Genomic DNA, 16,004 nt, shown 5'->3' on the forward strand with positions numbered 1-16,004 from the left:
CTGTAAGGCACAGAACTCCTTGTGTTCCCTGGATCAGCTGACCTCGGGAACGAGTGGGATGCAGGAATTTCTGACCACCCGTTAACGCCGAGTCTCTGTGGAGGAGGAAACAGAGCCGAGCTCAGCATCAACTGTGCAAAAATCTTAAGCTGTCATCAAATCTCTTCCAGGCTGACCTCTGACCTTTTAATAACTTAAAGGCTCCTAAACTCCTGAGATGAACCAGAGTCACTTATTTTCAACCTTTTTGTGCAGAATCATTAGCAGCTTGAATCCAGGACTGTGCTGAGAGCTGGAACAGACAGAACCCGACCCGGATCAGAACCAGATGTTTTATTTAATGTACATTTATCATTATCATCCTTTTAGGCTGATATTCAGTAAATTCCCTCGTTTTAGATCCTCCACTGTCAAAAAGTGGGCGATGTTTTCGCCTGCATCTCTGTTAGCAAAATATCTAACTCATTCATGATGGCTACCACAGCCAACTGACCTTAGAAAAGACTAAAATGTCTTTAATCCTGCAGATAAAGAGCTAAACTTTGGCTGGTAGTAGCTGAGAGTCATCCACAGATCGTGCATGAAGTTCTTTTTAAGATCGGACTAAAACATCTACATCTCCATCATAAGATGAGAAGATTTTTATTATCAAATTATAACCATAATTATAATTATTAATTACTAAACTGTCCCCAAGAAATAAAAAAAAATGAGACCAAAAAACACAAAAGTGAAAAAAAAATCAAACTTTATTGTAAAGCACTTTCATCAAAATGCCCTGTAAACACAAGAAAGGGACTAATAACAATAAAAGTTGTCTAAAAAATAAATAAATAAACTTTCTACAGACTTAACGGATTAGTTTCCCATCGACTCTTGCGAGGAGTGGAGTGTTAGAAAAGTTCTACCTCTAAAGATCTCGGCCCGTTCGGACCCGAGGAGCCGCTCGGGGCATTGTTAATAATTCAGCTACAAACTTCTGTTCTGTCCTGGAGTAAATGTGAAAAAAACAACGAATGACACTCTGCTCTTTCCTCCTTTCTCATTTCTGACTCCTCGTCTTCGTCTCGAGGAGATTCAGAAGGTTTCCAAAAAAAATTTAACAAAGGAGGAGCTGAGGAGAGGAAAGGAGGAGCTGAGGAAAGGAAAGGAGGAGCTGAGGAGAGGAAAGAAGGAGCTGAGGAGAGGAAAGGAGCTGAGGAGAGGAAAGAAGGAGCTGAGGAGAGGAAAGGAGCTGAGGAGAGGAAAGAAGGAGCTGAGGAGAGGAAAGGAGCTGAGGAGAGGAAAGAAGGAGCTGAGGAGAGGAAAGGAGCTGAGGAGAGGAAAGAAGGAGCTGAGGAGAGGAAAGGAGCTGAGGAGAGGAAAGAAGGAGCTGAGGAGAGGAAAGGAAGAGCTGAGGAAGGGAAAGGAGGAGCTGAGGAGAGAAAAGGAAGAGCTGAGGAGAGGAAAGGAGGAGCTGAGGAGAGGAAAGGAAAGGAGCTGAGGAGAGGAAAGGAAAGGAGCTGAGGAAAGGAAAGGAGCTGAGGGGAGGAAAGGAGGAGCTGAGGAAAGGAAAGGAGCTGAGGGGAGGAAAGGAGGAGCTGAGGAAAGGAAAGGAGCTGAGGAGAGGAAAGGAGGACCTTTGCACACCAGCTCTGTCTTCTTTACCAGCTTTTCTGACAAATTTAAAGAATATTTATAATTTATTCCCCTGCCGCCCGCAGACATCCTGGCGTTCCGATCTTCGATCCGGGGGAATTTCTGCAGCCTTCCAAATAAAAAGCAGCTGGGCTCATAAAGTGCACGGTGCTGGGAAACATCAGCAGGGTACAGACAAACAGATTTTAAAAAGTGACAGAACGAAACCTGCAGGCTCTGTGTTTAAAACACTGCTGTGCAAAAGTCTCGAGCAACCCCTAAAGCTTCTTTAGGTTTTTCATTTTCTGCTGATTTTTTTTAAACTGGTTTTGACCAGTTCTTCTTCTTCTTGGACTTTAGCTGCTTTTTCATTCAATTTCAGTACCTGAACCTGTTCAGAGGAAGGTGTTTATCTCTGACCTCATTCAAGCTCAAAAAGCCTCCTGAACTCCAAACACACAACTGAAAATATGACTTTAGCTCCGATGAAGGGAGCTGATCAGCTGGAGATCATTTTATCGGACCTGAAACTTTGTTCTGAACTAAACTTTAACAGTTTCAGTTGTTTAAGCTGACAGAAAGCCCAGCTCAGGTCTGTTTTCTGCCTGAATGTTTCCTCTGAAAATTGTCAGCTACAAAGATTTCCTTCTGTCAGAAAAAGGCACAGCTCATATCGAGAACGAGCAACACGTTTTTACTGGAGATAAGGTTCAAAAAGCCCAAAGAAATGTAATTAACTTCCATTTTACGAAAAGCAGCTAAAGTGCAAAAAACTCCAAGATGACTTGAAAAAGGACAAGGTCTCGTTCCTTTCAAGTAAGGAAATAAAAGGTGACTTTTGCTTGTATAATTTAAAAAAAAGGTGCAATAAAGCTGACAGGAAATACAGATTTGGTGTGCAAAGGCCTCCCTGCACATTGTGACTAATTCCAGTGTAAAACGCTAAAATGTCCCCGCAAACATATGAGGCTCAGCCTCTCAGCAGGGTGGAGTTTGACCTCCGGGCTCAGGAAGCTCAGGAACGTTTGACCTACGACCCGAAACCCGGCTTCTCTCACAGAAATACTGTCCAGACAAAACGGGAGAACTTTTCAGAGACTCAGATAAAAAAAGCCAAAGAAATATATAAAAAACACACTTGGCTTCATTTCCTGACCTGCATAAAAGTAAAACGTGACGGGATGAACGCTGCTCGAGTCAGAGGGGCGTTCTGCTTTTAATTTGAAAGGGTCATGAGGTGAGCTCAGCTTTACTGACAGAACCCCCCCTGTATCACGCGGTTCTGTTTCATTAAAGGTTATCCAGCAGGACTCGGGGTGAATAAAGTGATGGACAGCTAAAACAGGAAACAGGAAATAATAATAAAACAGCAGCTGAAATTAGCGCTCGTTAGGATGATTTCTCTGCTTTAATCAGTTTGACTCTTGGTGAGATATAATAAATAATCCTGCATGAGTAGAAGCTGAAAGATAATAAAGAATAATTGATCTAATCTAATACGTTTTGGGTAAAAACGCCCGTTCCTGCTTTGGGATGTGGCGGACGTTCAGCTGACAAATCCGCAGAAACTCTGACGTCATCGTGTCAAAATGGAGCCAAATTTCCAACGTGTGGAATCGTGAAGAATTAAGGCGGTTCTGAAGGCGAACGAGTGAGGTGGATCCGAACTGAACAAACTCCTAAAAACACTAAAACCTTCGACTGATGTCGCTGAGAGGTGGAGAGAGTGAAATGCCAGGACGTCACGGGAATAAAACCAGCAAAGATCAAACATCTGAGTCCTGCTTCGCTCAAAAAAAGCCGATTAAAGATAAAAAGTGAGACAGAAATAAAACCAACAGTCTGAGCTACGAACTGCAGCGGCTACAAACACGAGACAAAACAGCTTCACTGTGTGTGTGAGGGGCAAGAGAGACGTCAACAGAGGTCAGAGGTCACCGTGGCTTCAATCTGACAGGCTGAAGGTCAAAGGTCAAGGGCTCTTTAGGACTCCTGAGGCACAACTTTCATCACCTTCTGACACAGGACTGTGGTGGAGACTGAAACACACACACACACACACACACACACACACACACACACACACACACACAGAGTCAGTTACAATCCAAACATGTTTCCATAAATCATTTATAAATGGCCGCCTGAGTGAAAATAACAAACGTGTGGAATAAAGTGAAATCCTCACAGATGCCACGCATCATCCACTTGGGTTTGTTCAGCCACCACACGCCGATCAGGTAGACGGGCAGGCCCGTGGCGATGACGCCGAAGCCGATGGCGCACTCCTTGGGCGTCTTCCAGAAGGACACGATGATGAGGAAGAGGCAGGCGAGGACGAAGCTCACGGGCAGCAGGATGTTCACCTGCAGGGGGGCGGAAGGGAGTTAACACCCAGCTGGTTTTATTCTGAGGTCAAACTTGTGAATGCAGGGCAGCGGGTGACAAGCATTCATTCAGGAAATGAGTTCAGCTGCTTCACAGTTAATAAGAAGAAAACAAATAAAACAAACATATCTGGCTTGCAGGAGAGATGAGTCTTTAGCAGAGATTTAAAGGTTTCAGCGGCGCAGATATAAAGAGCTAAACTGTTACACATCTGGAGCAGCAGCTGCACAAACCAGATCACTTTCATGTTTTAGTTAGGATCTGAGAGAAACTGTCAGGTTGACCCGAGTGCTCTGCAGGTGTGAGACTGTTTAAACCTTCCCAACAAGCAGCCAAACCTGAAAATCTGTCAGGAAACAAGAATACAGAACATTATCAGGTTTCTGATGATTATAACAATTAATGAGAAAACATTCTGCTCCCTGCTTGAAGTGAGTTTTCTCAGATATGCCGCCATGCTGGCAGCAACAAGGAGTAGCACCTACCAAGATGGCGGCACAACTAGCTGCAACTGTGCTGTGGTTGGCAGTGTTTCTGACAATCCTGGAGGAAAGTCGTATTAATCCCAAACAGCTTCATCTTACTTTACTTTAAATGTTTCATATTAGCTGCAATAATTGTAGCTTTTGGGGTTTTATTCAGTCATACAGAAACAAACCTGCTTGTCCGTGCAGCAGGAAGTGAGGACGTCAGAAAGCTTCTCAGCCACGACTGACGGCTGATCGGCTTGTTGCAACGTTTTAACCTCTGGGATATGTGTAACCCAGAGCGTGGGGATAATCCTGAGAAATGCAGTTCTCCAGGAAACTCACGCAGCTGTTAACAAGCCGGAGCCAAACCTGCAGCAGCTGCATGGACTCACTTTAATGGGCCGCTCCATCTCGGGCTTCTTGTAGCGGAGCCACATCATCCCAATGATGGCCAAGGCGATGCAGAGCCAGTTAAAGAAGCTGAAGAAGTTTATGATGGAGTAGATGTCGTTGGAGAAGGCGTAGAACAGCGTCATCACGCACTGGGCAGAGAGGAGCGGGTCGGAGGAGGCGTTCAGGAACAAAAAAACACAACTGTCACCACCTGGAGCTCAAATCCTGCATGAGATCTGTCTGTTTCTAACAGAATACCTACGGTGAATATAAGAGAGGGGACCGGGGTCAGCAGGGTGGGGTGGATCATGGACAGCAGGCTGGGCAGGTGGCCCTCCCTGGACCCCACAAAGAACAACCTGACAGACGGAGAACAGACAACACCGGCTTTCAGAGCCCCAGTTCTGCTTTTAAAGGTGTAGTTTCTGTGGTTTTTTTACCTAGATGAGGTGAACAGAGAGCCATTCACTGAGCCGAAGCACGACAGACCCACAAACACAGAGATGATCCAGGACATGGAGCCCAGGTGGCGGTTCCCAAAGTCCTGCAGGACACATTCATGGAGGTTTTACAAACTGGGTTCAGACCCGGGCTGCCGCGAGCCGCTTCATGATCGGAAGGATCAGATATCTCAGTTTAACGGCGTTAAAATCAACACATCAAATGACTTTACATTTATTTAAAAGCAAAAATGCAATTATTACTGCTTTTTGTTGCCTAAATAACATCACATATCACCTAATAATGATTAACTAAATACTTAAAAAAAGAAACCGTCATTTATTTTATTATTAAAAGACTCGATCACGGTCACCGTGGTAACCACACACCTGTGTCTGTCACTCCCTGAGTTAACGAGAGGCAGACAGAAAGTGTGAAAACTAAAAGCTGAAACTGACATTTTTTCTGCAGCGTTTTATGCAGGAAATATGAAAAGTTAAGATGAGCCTTCACCTCCAGATCTGAAGAGGAAATCTTGAAATCAAAAATAATTGAAGTCTATGGAAGCCTGGGTGTGCAGAAAACCTTAAGTCCTTCAGCAGAGAGACACTCCGGGTGGAAGAAGACAGAAAAAATCCTACATTTTGATGAATAATCTGTCTTTGTACCACAATGAGTTTGTTTGCAAAAGATCAGATTTTGTTTTAGACGAATCAGGTTCAGAGTGACCGTGATTGGGTTTTTAAAAAAAAGGATCAAATATATAAAAACACCAGTTCAGTCGTATGAAATCAGACTTTCAGAGACCGGTTTTGCAGCCTTCGTATGAAGACTCACCACAGCCACAGCCTCCGACTGGAGCATGTCTTCGGGGGACAGCGTGGTGAAATACGCCAGGTTGGTGAGGACGTAAACGATCGTCACTATGGGCAGAGAGATGATGATGGCCCGCGGGAGGTTCCTGAGGAGGCAGAACGAACAAACGCACGTTACAGCTGCAGACTCCAGCGCTCAGATCCGAAACTGCGGGCTTTTAAACATGCAGCTCACTTGTACGGCTCAATCATCTCCTCCGTGACGAGGTTCAAGTAGTTCCTGCAAAAGAATCAGACATGCTGCAGTTACAGGATGACACAGAAAGACAGAATCTTGTTGTGATTTCGGCGTTTGGACTCACCAGCCTCCGTAGGCGAACAGGCCGCTGTAGAGCGCCAGGCCGATGCTGCCAAAGTCATATTTTGAATTCTTGAAGGAGTTTTCTGGGAGAAGTCCGTCCGTCTCACCTGGAAGCCAGAGAACAAATCAATAAACCAGCAGGGAGGTTCAGCTGCATTCCATCTGAGATGTGAAACTAAATATAAAACCAAACCCAGCACGGCAGGAGGTGAAGACGGCAGGGTGGGCTTTTTATTCGCCCGTTTGGAGGATTTATTTCAGGTTGCTGCTGGTTCTGTGGGGTCCGTGCCCCATTCCTGCCGCCCCCAACAAAAACACACATTCTCAGACTCGGTGTCGGTCGTTAAACCAACAGCGCCGGGCCGTGTTGGTCCAGAGAGGGTTAGCTGTAAGCCGGCGTGGGAACCGCCCGGGTCAGAGTCCCCCCCCCTCCCCCTCCCCCCGCTTCTTTCTTTAGGTATCACAGACATTTCTGTACACAGTATCTGTAAGATTAATAGAAATGGGCAGAGCCTCTCCACCTTCCAGCTGACATGGTTGTTTTCTGGGGGCCATGTTGTATTTGTAGAGCCAGGATGTCCGCACTCGGGTACCAAAGTCCCGCCCCCCCCACCCCGCGAACAGGCTGGCTTCCTGTCAATCACAGCGGGACGCGTTTCCTAAAGCCTTCAATAATTAAAACCAACATTAAAAAGGTAAGAAATACTTTAATCAGCAAAACTCAGCACCTGGAAAAGTGTTTGGAGGGGCGGGGCTTAAAAGGTGCACGGCCTCCAGCCACCAGGGGGCGCTCGTCTTCGTAGTTTCAACCTCCAGTTTACGGATCCTCTCTCGTTTTAGCTTTAAAACTACGTTTCCAGACACCAGTGAAGTAAAATCGCTTTGATTTTAAGAATCGGCAAAAAAATAAACGTAAACTAAAAATATTATACTTAATGTCACACTCAGAGGATGCATCGTGAACGACTCTCAGCTACATGAAAACCCTGACTTATAGCCACTTTAGTTGGCTGTGGTGGCCATTTTGAATTGGATCGACTGGTTGTAGATGTCCATCCAGTCATTACTTTCTGGGAGTTTCACTACGATTTATCCAGTGGTTCATGAGATGTTTTGCTAACAGAGAAACAAACTCCGTCTTTCGGCGGCGGGTGATACGGTAACCAGCTTGAAGCAAATAAACTCGACTGTTAAATAAACTATTCTGCCGACTGTGCAAATTAAAACTAAATGCGTTAAATATCTGGGAAGAACGAGACATTTTACAGATTTTCTGCTCTCCTCTCCATTAAATCCCATCTGGAATTAACAGAAACTCATGTTTCTTCTGCTTTTATTCCACCCGGATCTGCTAAAATCTGGTGTTTTTGTATTTTGGGACAGGAATCGTCTCTCTCTCCCCTCAGGTGTCGCTCTAACCTGTCTTGGTTCGTCAGACTGGATCTTCGTGATGCTTCACCTGATACGCCAGATGTTTTTCTAACCTTTCCAGTTTTTCAGGGTGCTGAAGTCTGACTCATCCCTCCGTCCTGACGTTATCCCTCCGCTCCGTTTCCCAGGACTGATACGGGAACGACCTTTGACATTTAGGCTCCGAGCTCTGATTGGATGATCAGATCCTTACATCGATTCGAGGTGTGATGATCTAATTAACTTCTTACACAATCAGCTTCTCTCCAACCTTCTTCTGTTCCTGGAGCTTTAATTTTATGTTGTTTTTGTTTTAACTGTGACTCATTAACTTCCACCCATCTGATCAGGAAACAATCAGAGGCTCACATGATGCTGGTACCAGGCAGAGAAACTCACACACACACACACACACACACACACACTGAACTAACTTCCTGCCTCAGGTTGGTGAAATGCTGATGAAATCAGACGCCAAATGGAGTCATATTTATGTGAACAGCATTAGGTAGAAAAGCTTTAACACGCTGTTTAACGTCATCAGCTGTAGCAAACACAAAGACGGCTTTAACTCATCCATTTTTACAAACACTGAGCTAAACTCTGGTGTGGTAGTAGCTGAGACTCACCCCCAACACATACTCTGAGAGCTAACTGGTTGTAAAAGATATTTGTTTAAAACCTTGGCAGGCGATATGCATTTAATCACTCTGATTAACACATTTATATCCTGTTATAACATGATCACATCATTTCTGTCCTTTTGTTTTGTGGACAAACTGAACAAACAAACGAGGAATTAGCTGCCAAACTTTAGATTTTGCGTGCATCTCCTAGAGCGGGTATAAAAAATACAACGAGAAGAAGTTAAAGTTTATAGTGGATGAAGATACTAAAGTTAATTTATTTAGCAGCAAGTCTGAGATTATTCAAATAAATAAGATGACTGATGTTTTGGATCAGTCGGTGTAAAACAACAGGAACCAGAACATTAAACTGATCTTCAGCCTCGGAGTGTTTCACCACCGAACAGATCCGGAGTAATCAGATTACACTGATCTCTAACGGGAGCCTCTGTCAGACCACCATAAATCAGTTTGGGTGAACTAATAAACTGCTTCGGGATCCATTCCTGCACGAATACTTTCAGGCCGGCAACCAATCAGGGAGCAGCAGCGCGCCTCTGTTGATATAATCCCAGCCACGCAGCGAGGCGAAGTCCTCCAGGACGTAAACAGTTATTAGAAGCATTCAGAAGAAGAATCAGACTAAAACCCGGAGACTCTTAAAGACAAATCAGGGGAATTAAGAAACCAAAACAGAAGTTTAACTGGAGAGGTTTACAGAGTCTGAGGGCTCGGTCTAATCCTGTTTCTTTTTATAATTAAAACACAAAAACAGCTCCTGCTCCCTCAGTTTTACAGATATTGAGCTGGTAGTAGCTAAGAGTCGTTCACAACAACCTAACGTCTGTCATTCCTCAGAGATTTCAAGGAATTCAAGGCCTTTATTTCTAAAAGTGTTTAGGTGCAGCTGCCGGGAGGCGACCTTCTGCTGAACAAACAGACAGAAGGTTAAACGAAGCTCTGCCTAAAGAATCTGACAGAGCCACGACAAACGGACCGCATGACGCCGCGTCCTGGGACGTTTGTGTTTTCACTGGAGTGAATTTATCAGTTTGGTGCTGAAGCTGACACTATGAGGTGATGTTTGGGCTCAGGGCTCCGGAGACAGACGACAGCTTAAAGCATCTTTTTTAGAAAACAAACGAGACGTTTCAGGTCAGAGAAGGAGACGCAGACCCTCTCTGATCTGCTGAAACTTCACTTTCTGCCATTTCTCTTGGAGGATTTCAGCTGACAGGAAGTGAAGCGGCCGTAAGAGCCCAGCTGACCTTATCAGCAGGCAACAGAGAGCGGTGTGTGTGTGTGTGTGGACGGGGGGAGATTTAAACCTCCAGCCGCCGATTAGAAACCGAAGCAGAGGGTTGTTGCGTCACCTCTGATGTTTGGGACCAGAGCGAGGTTCTGACAGGAGAACGGCGAGCGTGCGACCCACTGAGGTCACTTCCTGTCTGAAACACCTTCACTCTTCAGTCTGGCAGCAGAAAGTCGTTAAGGACATTAACCGGTCCTTCCAGGACTGGATCTCAGAGGAGAACTGGGTCAGATTTGATAAAAAGTGATCATGTACGCAGACAAGAAAACAAATGCCATGAATGGAGCAGAGTGATCATTTTAAAGATGGAGTAAAAGTATTTGAACACATCTCCATTTTGTTAAACATGGAGGTCAGTCACATTTCAGACATTTGGTTTACTTTAGGAAAAAAAAACTCATTCAGGAATAAAAGGGAACAACTTGTTTTATAAATGATGATGTTTCTGCAGATTTTACTGTAATTTAAATCAGAGTTTCCTCAAATTCAACTTGTTCCTCTCAGCGTGCAGACAGAAATACGTACAGGAAGTGTCCTGAAAATATTCAGAAAGTGCATTTATCCTCTTGTAAAAAAAAATGAAAGAGTAATTAATTTATTATATTTCTGTGAGATGAAGTTGGACTTTTCTTGCAGCATCAGTTCTGATTCTTTAAATAAGCTGCAGCGAAGGAGGGTCCTGAAAACTGGAAGAGACTCTTTGGATCCGTTGGTCTGAAGGTGAAGGAGGAGCTATAGTGTTTTCTGTTTGTTTGTCTGTCCTGTTAGCGAAATATCTCAAGAACCAGAGGACGGATTTAAAGAAAACTCTCAGAAATGCATTCAAGATTTAGATTTTCTCGTTAATTAATTTGAATTCATGAAAAAAAGTAATGAATTCCTTTTAAATCGTTTTTTTCTTTGTTAGGCTGATTAAATTTGTGCGTGCCGTGCGCAGGGTACCTTGGCCGATCTTGACAAAGCCGATGATGATGATGAGGATGAGCGCCAGGAGCTTGGCGGCGGCGAAGAAGTCCTGCACTCTGGTGGCCGCCTTCACGCTGTAGCAGTTCACGAAGGTCAGGAGCACTGCAGAGGGAGGAAAGACCAACGTTACAGGTGTTTCTGACCCGTTTCAGCCACATCAGAGGCTCCGCCCCCAACGGCCCAACCTGAAGCGTGCAACAACAGCGCTCATGGTTTTTATTAGTGCCATAGAAGTTGGGTGATAATGTTTTTACCCGCCATGAACCACCATGCAGATTTTATTCAAACTCTGAGGAAGTAATCACAAGATGAACCTAACGACCAATTAGGTTTTGGAGACAACCCAATTAAAGATGGCCGCCACATTTAATGAACCTTACAAAACTATAATTAGAACTGAGTCAGCTTTGACCGTAACGAGCTCAGATTTGGTGTGGTAGTCACTGGTTTGACCAAAACGGCTACAACATGAAATGATCTTAGTTTAAAACTGGTGGGCGATATGCATTCCTTTTCTCCTCTCAAGCGGCTGCAGGACCTGGGTGCAGCAGGGATTTGTGTTTTCTGCCTTTAATCTGTCTGGCTGAGCAGGAAACAAACTTCTCGCTGTAACTCCGTGTCCTTACAGAAGCCCGTGTACGGTTCTGGTACCGGCTCGGCTCTGCACACAATCCTGAAGAGGCCCCAGAACCTCTGACCCCATTAAAAGTGATTAACTAAAGCAGCAGGTCCCTTCAAAGCCCCTAAATCAGGCCGGGCCCAGAACAGCAGAGGAGGCAGCACAATGGGGCTCTATGGTCCTGAGACCGGGACAAAAGGAAAGAGGTCGGGTACAGTAGTGGACCGGGCTCAAGAGTTCTGGCATCCAAGCTCTCACACATGCACACACACGGCTGAACTTACAAACTGGCTTTAATCTTCAGGAACGAGTCAAACGGAAGAATTAGACCTATATGGAGCCGTATGTGTGCAGATCTGTCTGTCAGCCCCACCATGACCCGAGCACACACACACGCACACACACACACACACTCACACACAACCTGAGCCTCAGAGCACCTGGGTCAGGTAGACCTGAGTCAGGTGGGTCCAGGGTCAGAGGGTTCCTGGGTCAGGGGGTCTCAGTCAGCCTGCAGATTACAGTATCACACACACACACACTCTGAGATGGTGTGTGTGTGTGTGGGTTGCTGGGCAGAGACCCGTTCTGACTGGACTTAGCAGCTAATTAATCCCGAGTTAATCTCGTTAAGACTCGGAGGGTTCTGGACCAGCACCTTTCAGGAGTCAGATGTCTGAGTGAACTAAAACAACATCTCATCAAGTCAATTAAAATGTTAAAAATAATAATAATAAATAAGAGCTGGCCCGTTGATTAAATCAGTTAAAGTTTGGCTGAACGCCACATGTTGCTGATGTAATCACGCGCCACCTTTCACCATCCTGTCTGAGGCGCGCGCGCGCGCGCGAACACTTTGTACTTGTGAGTGTAATGGTAGTGGGCACGTGCTCCGACATGCAGCCGCGAGCTCAGGTGAGACACTTCGCAGGTTAAACCAGCGGTTCGGCTCGGCTCGGCTCGGCTCGGATACTCACGGATGCAGAGGCAGGCCAGCAGCTTGGCTGAGGTCTCCGGTACCGGGCACACCGGGAACAGCGGCTTCAGGAGGTAGGTGGCGAACACGTAGGCGACGATGTACTGAGAGGACGGGCGGATGATGAGCAGCTCGATCCACAGCTTGAGGAAGGCCGGCAGGGAGCCGTACACCTCCAGGATGTAGGCGTAGTCCCCCCCGGACTTGGTGATGGTGGTCCCCAGCTCCGCGTAGCACAGGGCCCCCACCGTGGAGAAGACCCCGCACACCGTCCACACGATCAGGGACAGCCCCACCGAGCCCGCCGCCATCACCACGCCGGTCGGCGTGACGAAGATGCCGGAGCCGATGATGGTACCCACGATGATGGCCACGCCGTTCAGCAGGGTGATGGTCTTCTTCAGGGCGACCCCCTCGTCGCCCGCCGCCGCCGCCGCCGCGGGCAGCAGCGCGCTGGGGCTCTTGGCTTCGCTGCCCGGCGTCCCGGCGGGGCTGGAGCCCGCCGACAGCATCCTCTCCGTCACCTGCCCGTCGTCCTCCCTGCCCGCCGAGGAGCCGGAGTTTCTCTTCTTCACGCCGGACATCTCGGAGCCGTTTCCTCTTCCTTCTTCTTCCTCAGTCGGTGGAGGCGACGCGGTTCCGTGTTGCTGCCGCTTCGTGTCCGCCTCTGTGCCCGGAGAGAGGTCCGGTGCTGTGGCCGCGTTCAGCCACGAGGATCCGTCTGAAGGCGTGAGTCAGGGCTGCGAGCCTTTCTCTCCCGACCTACTCCAGTTTAAAAAAAAAAAAAAAAAAGGAGGACAGCGTTTGATGGGCGGCCTCCATCAAAGAAGGACGGCCCCGGATGAAACCCCGCCCCCTGCCGGCGCCGCTGAGCCTCAGCATCCCTGGACCTGGTCTGGGTCACCAGCCCGCCATCATTTATAAACTCTGAAACATCTGGACATAACAATACACACAAGACAAAAATATATGTGCGTTTTATTTTGAAAGAGTCAGCATTTGATTGGTTCTTCAGACAGCTTTCAGGAGAAGCTCTCCATGCCTGTTTGCAGAATTTTATTTAGTTTTTATTTTTATAGAAGCAAGTGTTAAGCATTTAAAAACACTCCCCAGATGGGTCTTTATTGATATAAAAAAGCAGAATAAACTGCTTATTGAGACAATGTATGAGAAAATAAATAAAACAAATCACAGTAACAACAAACCTCACATGTTACAGCCGTCTACGGAAGCTGAGAGAGGACAGAACACAAGAACTATCTATCATTATCTCCAGGAAACAAAGCTTGTTTCCTGGAGATTAGATGATGAAATTAACTCGATCATTTCGAGATAACAGGAAGAACAACTTGTGAGCTGCTTTACGTTTCTGATCAGGATCTTCTGCTTTGGACGGTTTCTAAGAGTTTCAGATTAAAAGCTGTTGTTGCTGAAATAAATGCACCGTTAGCTGCTGTCTTTGCCTTTATTTTTGTAGATTAATGTTTTAAAAAGGGGAAACTGTTTTGAGTCAAGCTGTCTGTAACAAAGAGCTGAAATGAGCAATATTGTGAATGCCGAGTCAGCGTTTATCATTTTGTTTTCTTGTTTTGTTTGTTTTTCGTACCTTTTTTGAAATCTAACTACGTCTGCAGACTTTCTGCTATTTCAGCCGTTCTTGTATCAAAAACTTCAGCTCATTCAGGAGATGTGCTGTGAACTTTGTTTTTGGTATATTTTTCAAAAAATTTAACTTTATTAACGAATATTTCCCCCTGTAGAAATCCACGGAGGTCTCTTCAGGTCCTTCAGAAACATTATTTCCTTTGAGATCTGCCTCTGATTTTAGCTTTTATTCAGCCTTTTTAGGTAAAATTTGACTTTTTTTTTGTTTTTTAGCTGCTTCTTTCAGCTTTAATGATTCAGTAAGTCTCAGTCAAGTCCTCAGTTCTCACACAAAACATCATTTCTGTAGTTAGTTTGTGTTTTTTGTCTTTTTATGTCTAAAACATGGGTCAGATTTAGGTTGTTTAACAAACTACAATCCTCTGAAAAGGCTCAAGTATCAGGGCTGAAACTGAGTAAAAAAAAAACAACTTTCTGGATCATCTGAAGCCAAATCCAACGTGTTTAAGACTTTTGCACAGGCGGGTTTAAATGTGTGAAACTACCAGGAAGGAGCTTCAGGTCTGGGTGCAAACCAACCAAACCTCAGGATTTGTTTCCAGGTCAGAACACAAACCAGTTCAACCGCTTTTAATAATCGAGGAGAAACTTGAAACCGGCTTGTAGCTGAAACAGGAATGTGGAAACATAAAGAGTTGAGTCATTTTCAGCTTAGGAGCCACCCGACTCGGGTCAGAAACATCTGAGTCATCCTTACACTCCTGGTTGTGAAGAAACACAACGTTCCTTCTCTGCATTCCTGACCGAATATGCAAATATGAAAAGCAGCGTCTGAATCCAGGGTTATCGGCTTCATGAACACACATCTAAAGTTAGATTTCAGCTGAAAATCTAAAACAAACTATTTTATCTTTGTGGAAAAATATGTTGAAACGAGAGAAATGACATTTCCCACAGAAAGCCGACAGCTGAAATCAGCTGAAGGAGCTAAAACTGAAGCCTTAAACACAAATACTTAAAGCTAAAAGCAGCAGAAAACCGCAGCTAAAATTACCAAAAGAGATGCAAAAAACTAAAATGGAACAATACAGCAGCTAAAACTAGCAAAGCAGACATTAAAATAGGCAGGACTACAGCTACGATTAGCACAACAGCAGCTAAAAGCTAAAAGCAGCATAAGGAGACAGAAACAGAACAAAGTTCCTGACAGAACTGAAAGATCTCTGCGGGTTTCTGAAATTAACTGAAATAATTAAAAAAGAATAAAAGTTACAAAAGCTGCCATCTGCTGAATGAGCTGAAGGGTAAAATATCTGACGACGTGCTAAAGTAGACGCTCCAAAACCAAAAGTTTTAAACAAACAGAAATCTTTGTTTAAAACTTGGCGGGCGATATGCATTCCTTCAAGGAATGTTAGGTTAGTAAGTCTGAGTGCTTTAAGAGGATAAATGATCAACTAAAAGAAAGATTAAAGCTTCCACCAGCTGAGGCTTTTTGTTCAGCTGCTGCAGCTCTGAAACCGACTCGTGCACGGCGTGCACGGAGCCGTTGGACCGTTGACCCGCCCGTCCCACATGCAGATTCCCAGGAGGAGGAAGTGGATCAGCCACCATGATGGGCCCTGTCCCAAACCAACGCCCAACATTCGGACCCGGACAAAAAGCCCCTTCAGCTCGTCAGAGGCTGGAATGTTCATACAGGAGCGTGTGAAGAGTTTCACCATCATGATTGGGTCCGATTTAACCAGAACCGGGCCTGCTTTTAGGATAGTTTCTTGAAGATATTTGAACATTTTTCGACTCCCTTTAAAGAAGTTGAGGTTGGAGCTGTTTTATTTCTTTCATTTGTTACAGAAACTCTTTCTTCTGTGGGAACAGTCAGTAAATCTGGGCTCAGTTCTTATTTCTTTTAAATAAAAAAATCACCGAAACGTTCAGAAACACCATGGAATCGATGTTAGAGCAGGATGTTGTCTCTGCAGGGACAGACCCCCCCCCCCCCCCC

At 45.4% G+C, this 16,004-nt stretch overlaps 1 protein-coding gene across 1 annotated transcript; it reads right to left on the minus strand.

The window, feature by feature from the left end:
* Window positions 1-1,929: 1,929 nt before the first annotated feature.
* On the minus strand, window positions 1,930-13,176 carry slc7a5 (solute carrier family 7 member 5). Its single transcript, XM_017404313.3, has 10 exons — window positions 12,396-13,176; window positions 10,776-10,901; window positions 6,487-6,592; window positions 6,360-6,404; window positions 6,147-6,270; window positions 5,309-5,412; window positions 5,131-5,227; window positions 4,868-5,017; window positions 3,806-3,983; window positions 1,930-3,656 (listed from the first exon to the last, which is right to left on the minus strand). The coding sequence occupies exons 1-10, from the start codon at window positions 12,976-12,978 to the stop codon at window positions 3,601-3,603; spliced, it is 1,569 nt and encodes a 522-aa protein (XP_017259802.1). The 5' UTR covers window positions 12,979-13,176; the 3' UTR covers window positions 1,930-3,600.
* Window positions 13,177-16,004: the final 2,828 nt, after the last annotated feature.

The sequence above is a fragment of the Kryptolebias marmoratus genome, linkage group LG11 (assembly GCF_001649575.2).
Source record: "Kryptolebias marmoratus isolate JLee-2015 linkage group LG11, ASM164957v2, whole genome shotgun sequence".
Lineage (NCBI taxonomy): Eukaryota > Metazoa > Chordata > Actinopteri > Cyprinodontiformes > Rivulidae > Kryptolebias > Kryptolebias marmoratus.

Coding starts and splice junctions, on each gene's coding strand:
- slc7a5 (XM_017404313.3), bottom strand. CDS start 12,978: ATGTCCGGCGTGAAGAAGAGAAACTCCGGCTCCTCGGCGGGCAGGGAG. Junction 5,413..6,146: donor AGTCGGAGGCTGTGGCTGTG/GTGAGTCTTCAT, acceptor TGTGTCCTGCAG/GACTTTGGGAACCGCCACCT. Junction 5,018..5,130: donor TCCCCTCTCTTATATTCACC/GTAGGTATTCTG, acceptor CTCTCTGCCCAG/TGCGTGATGACGCTGTTCTA.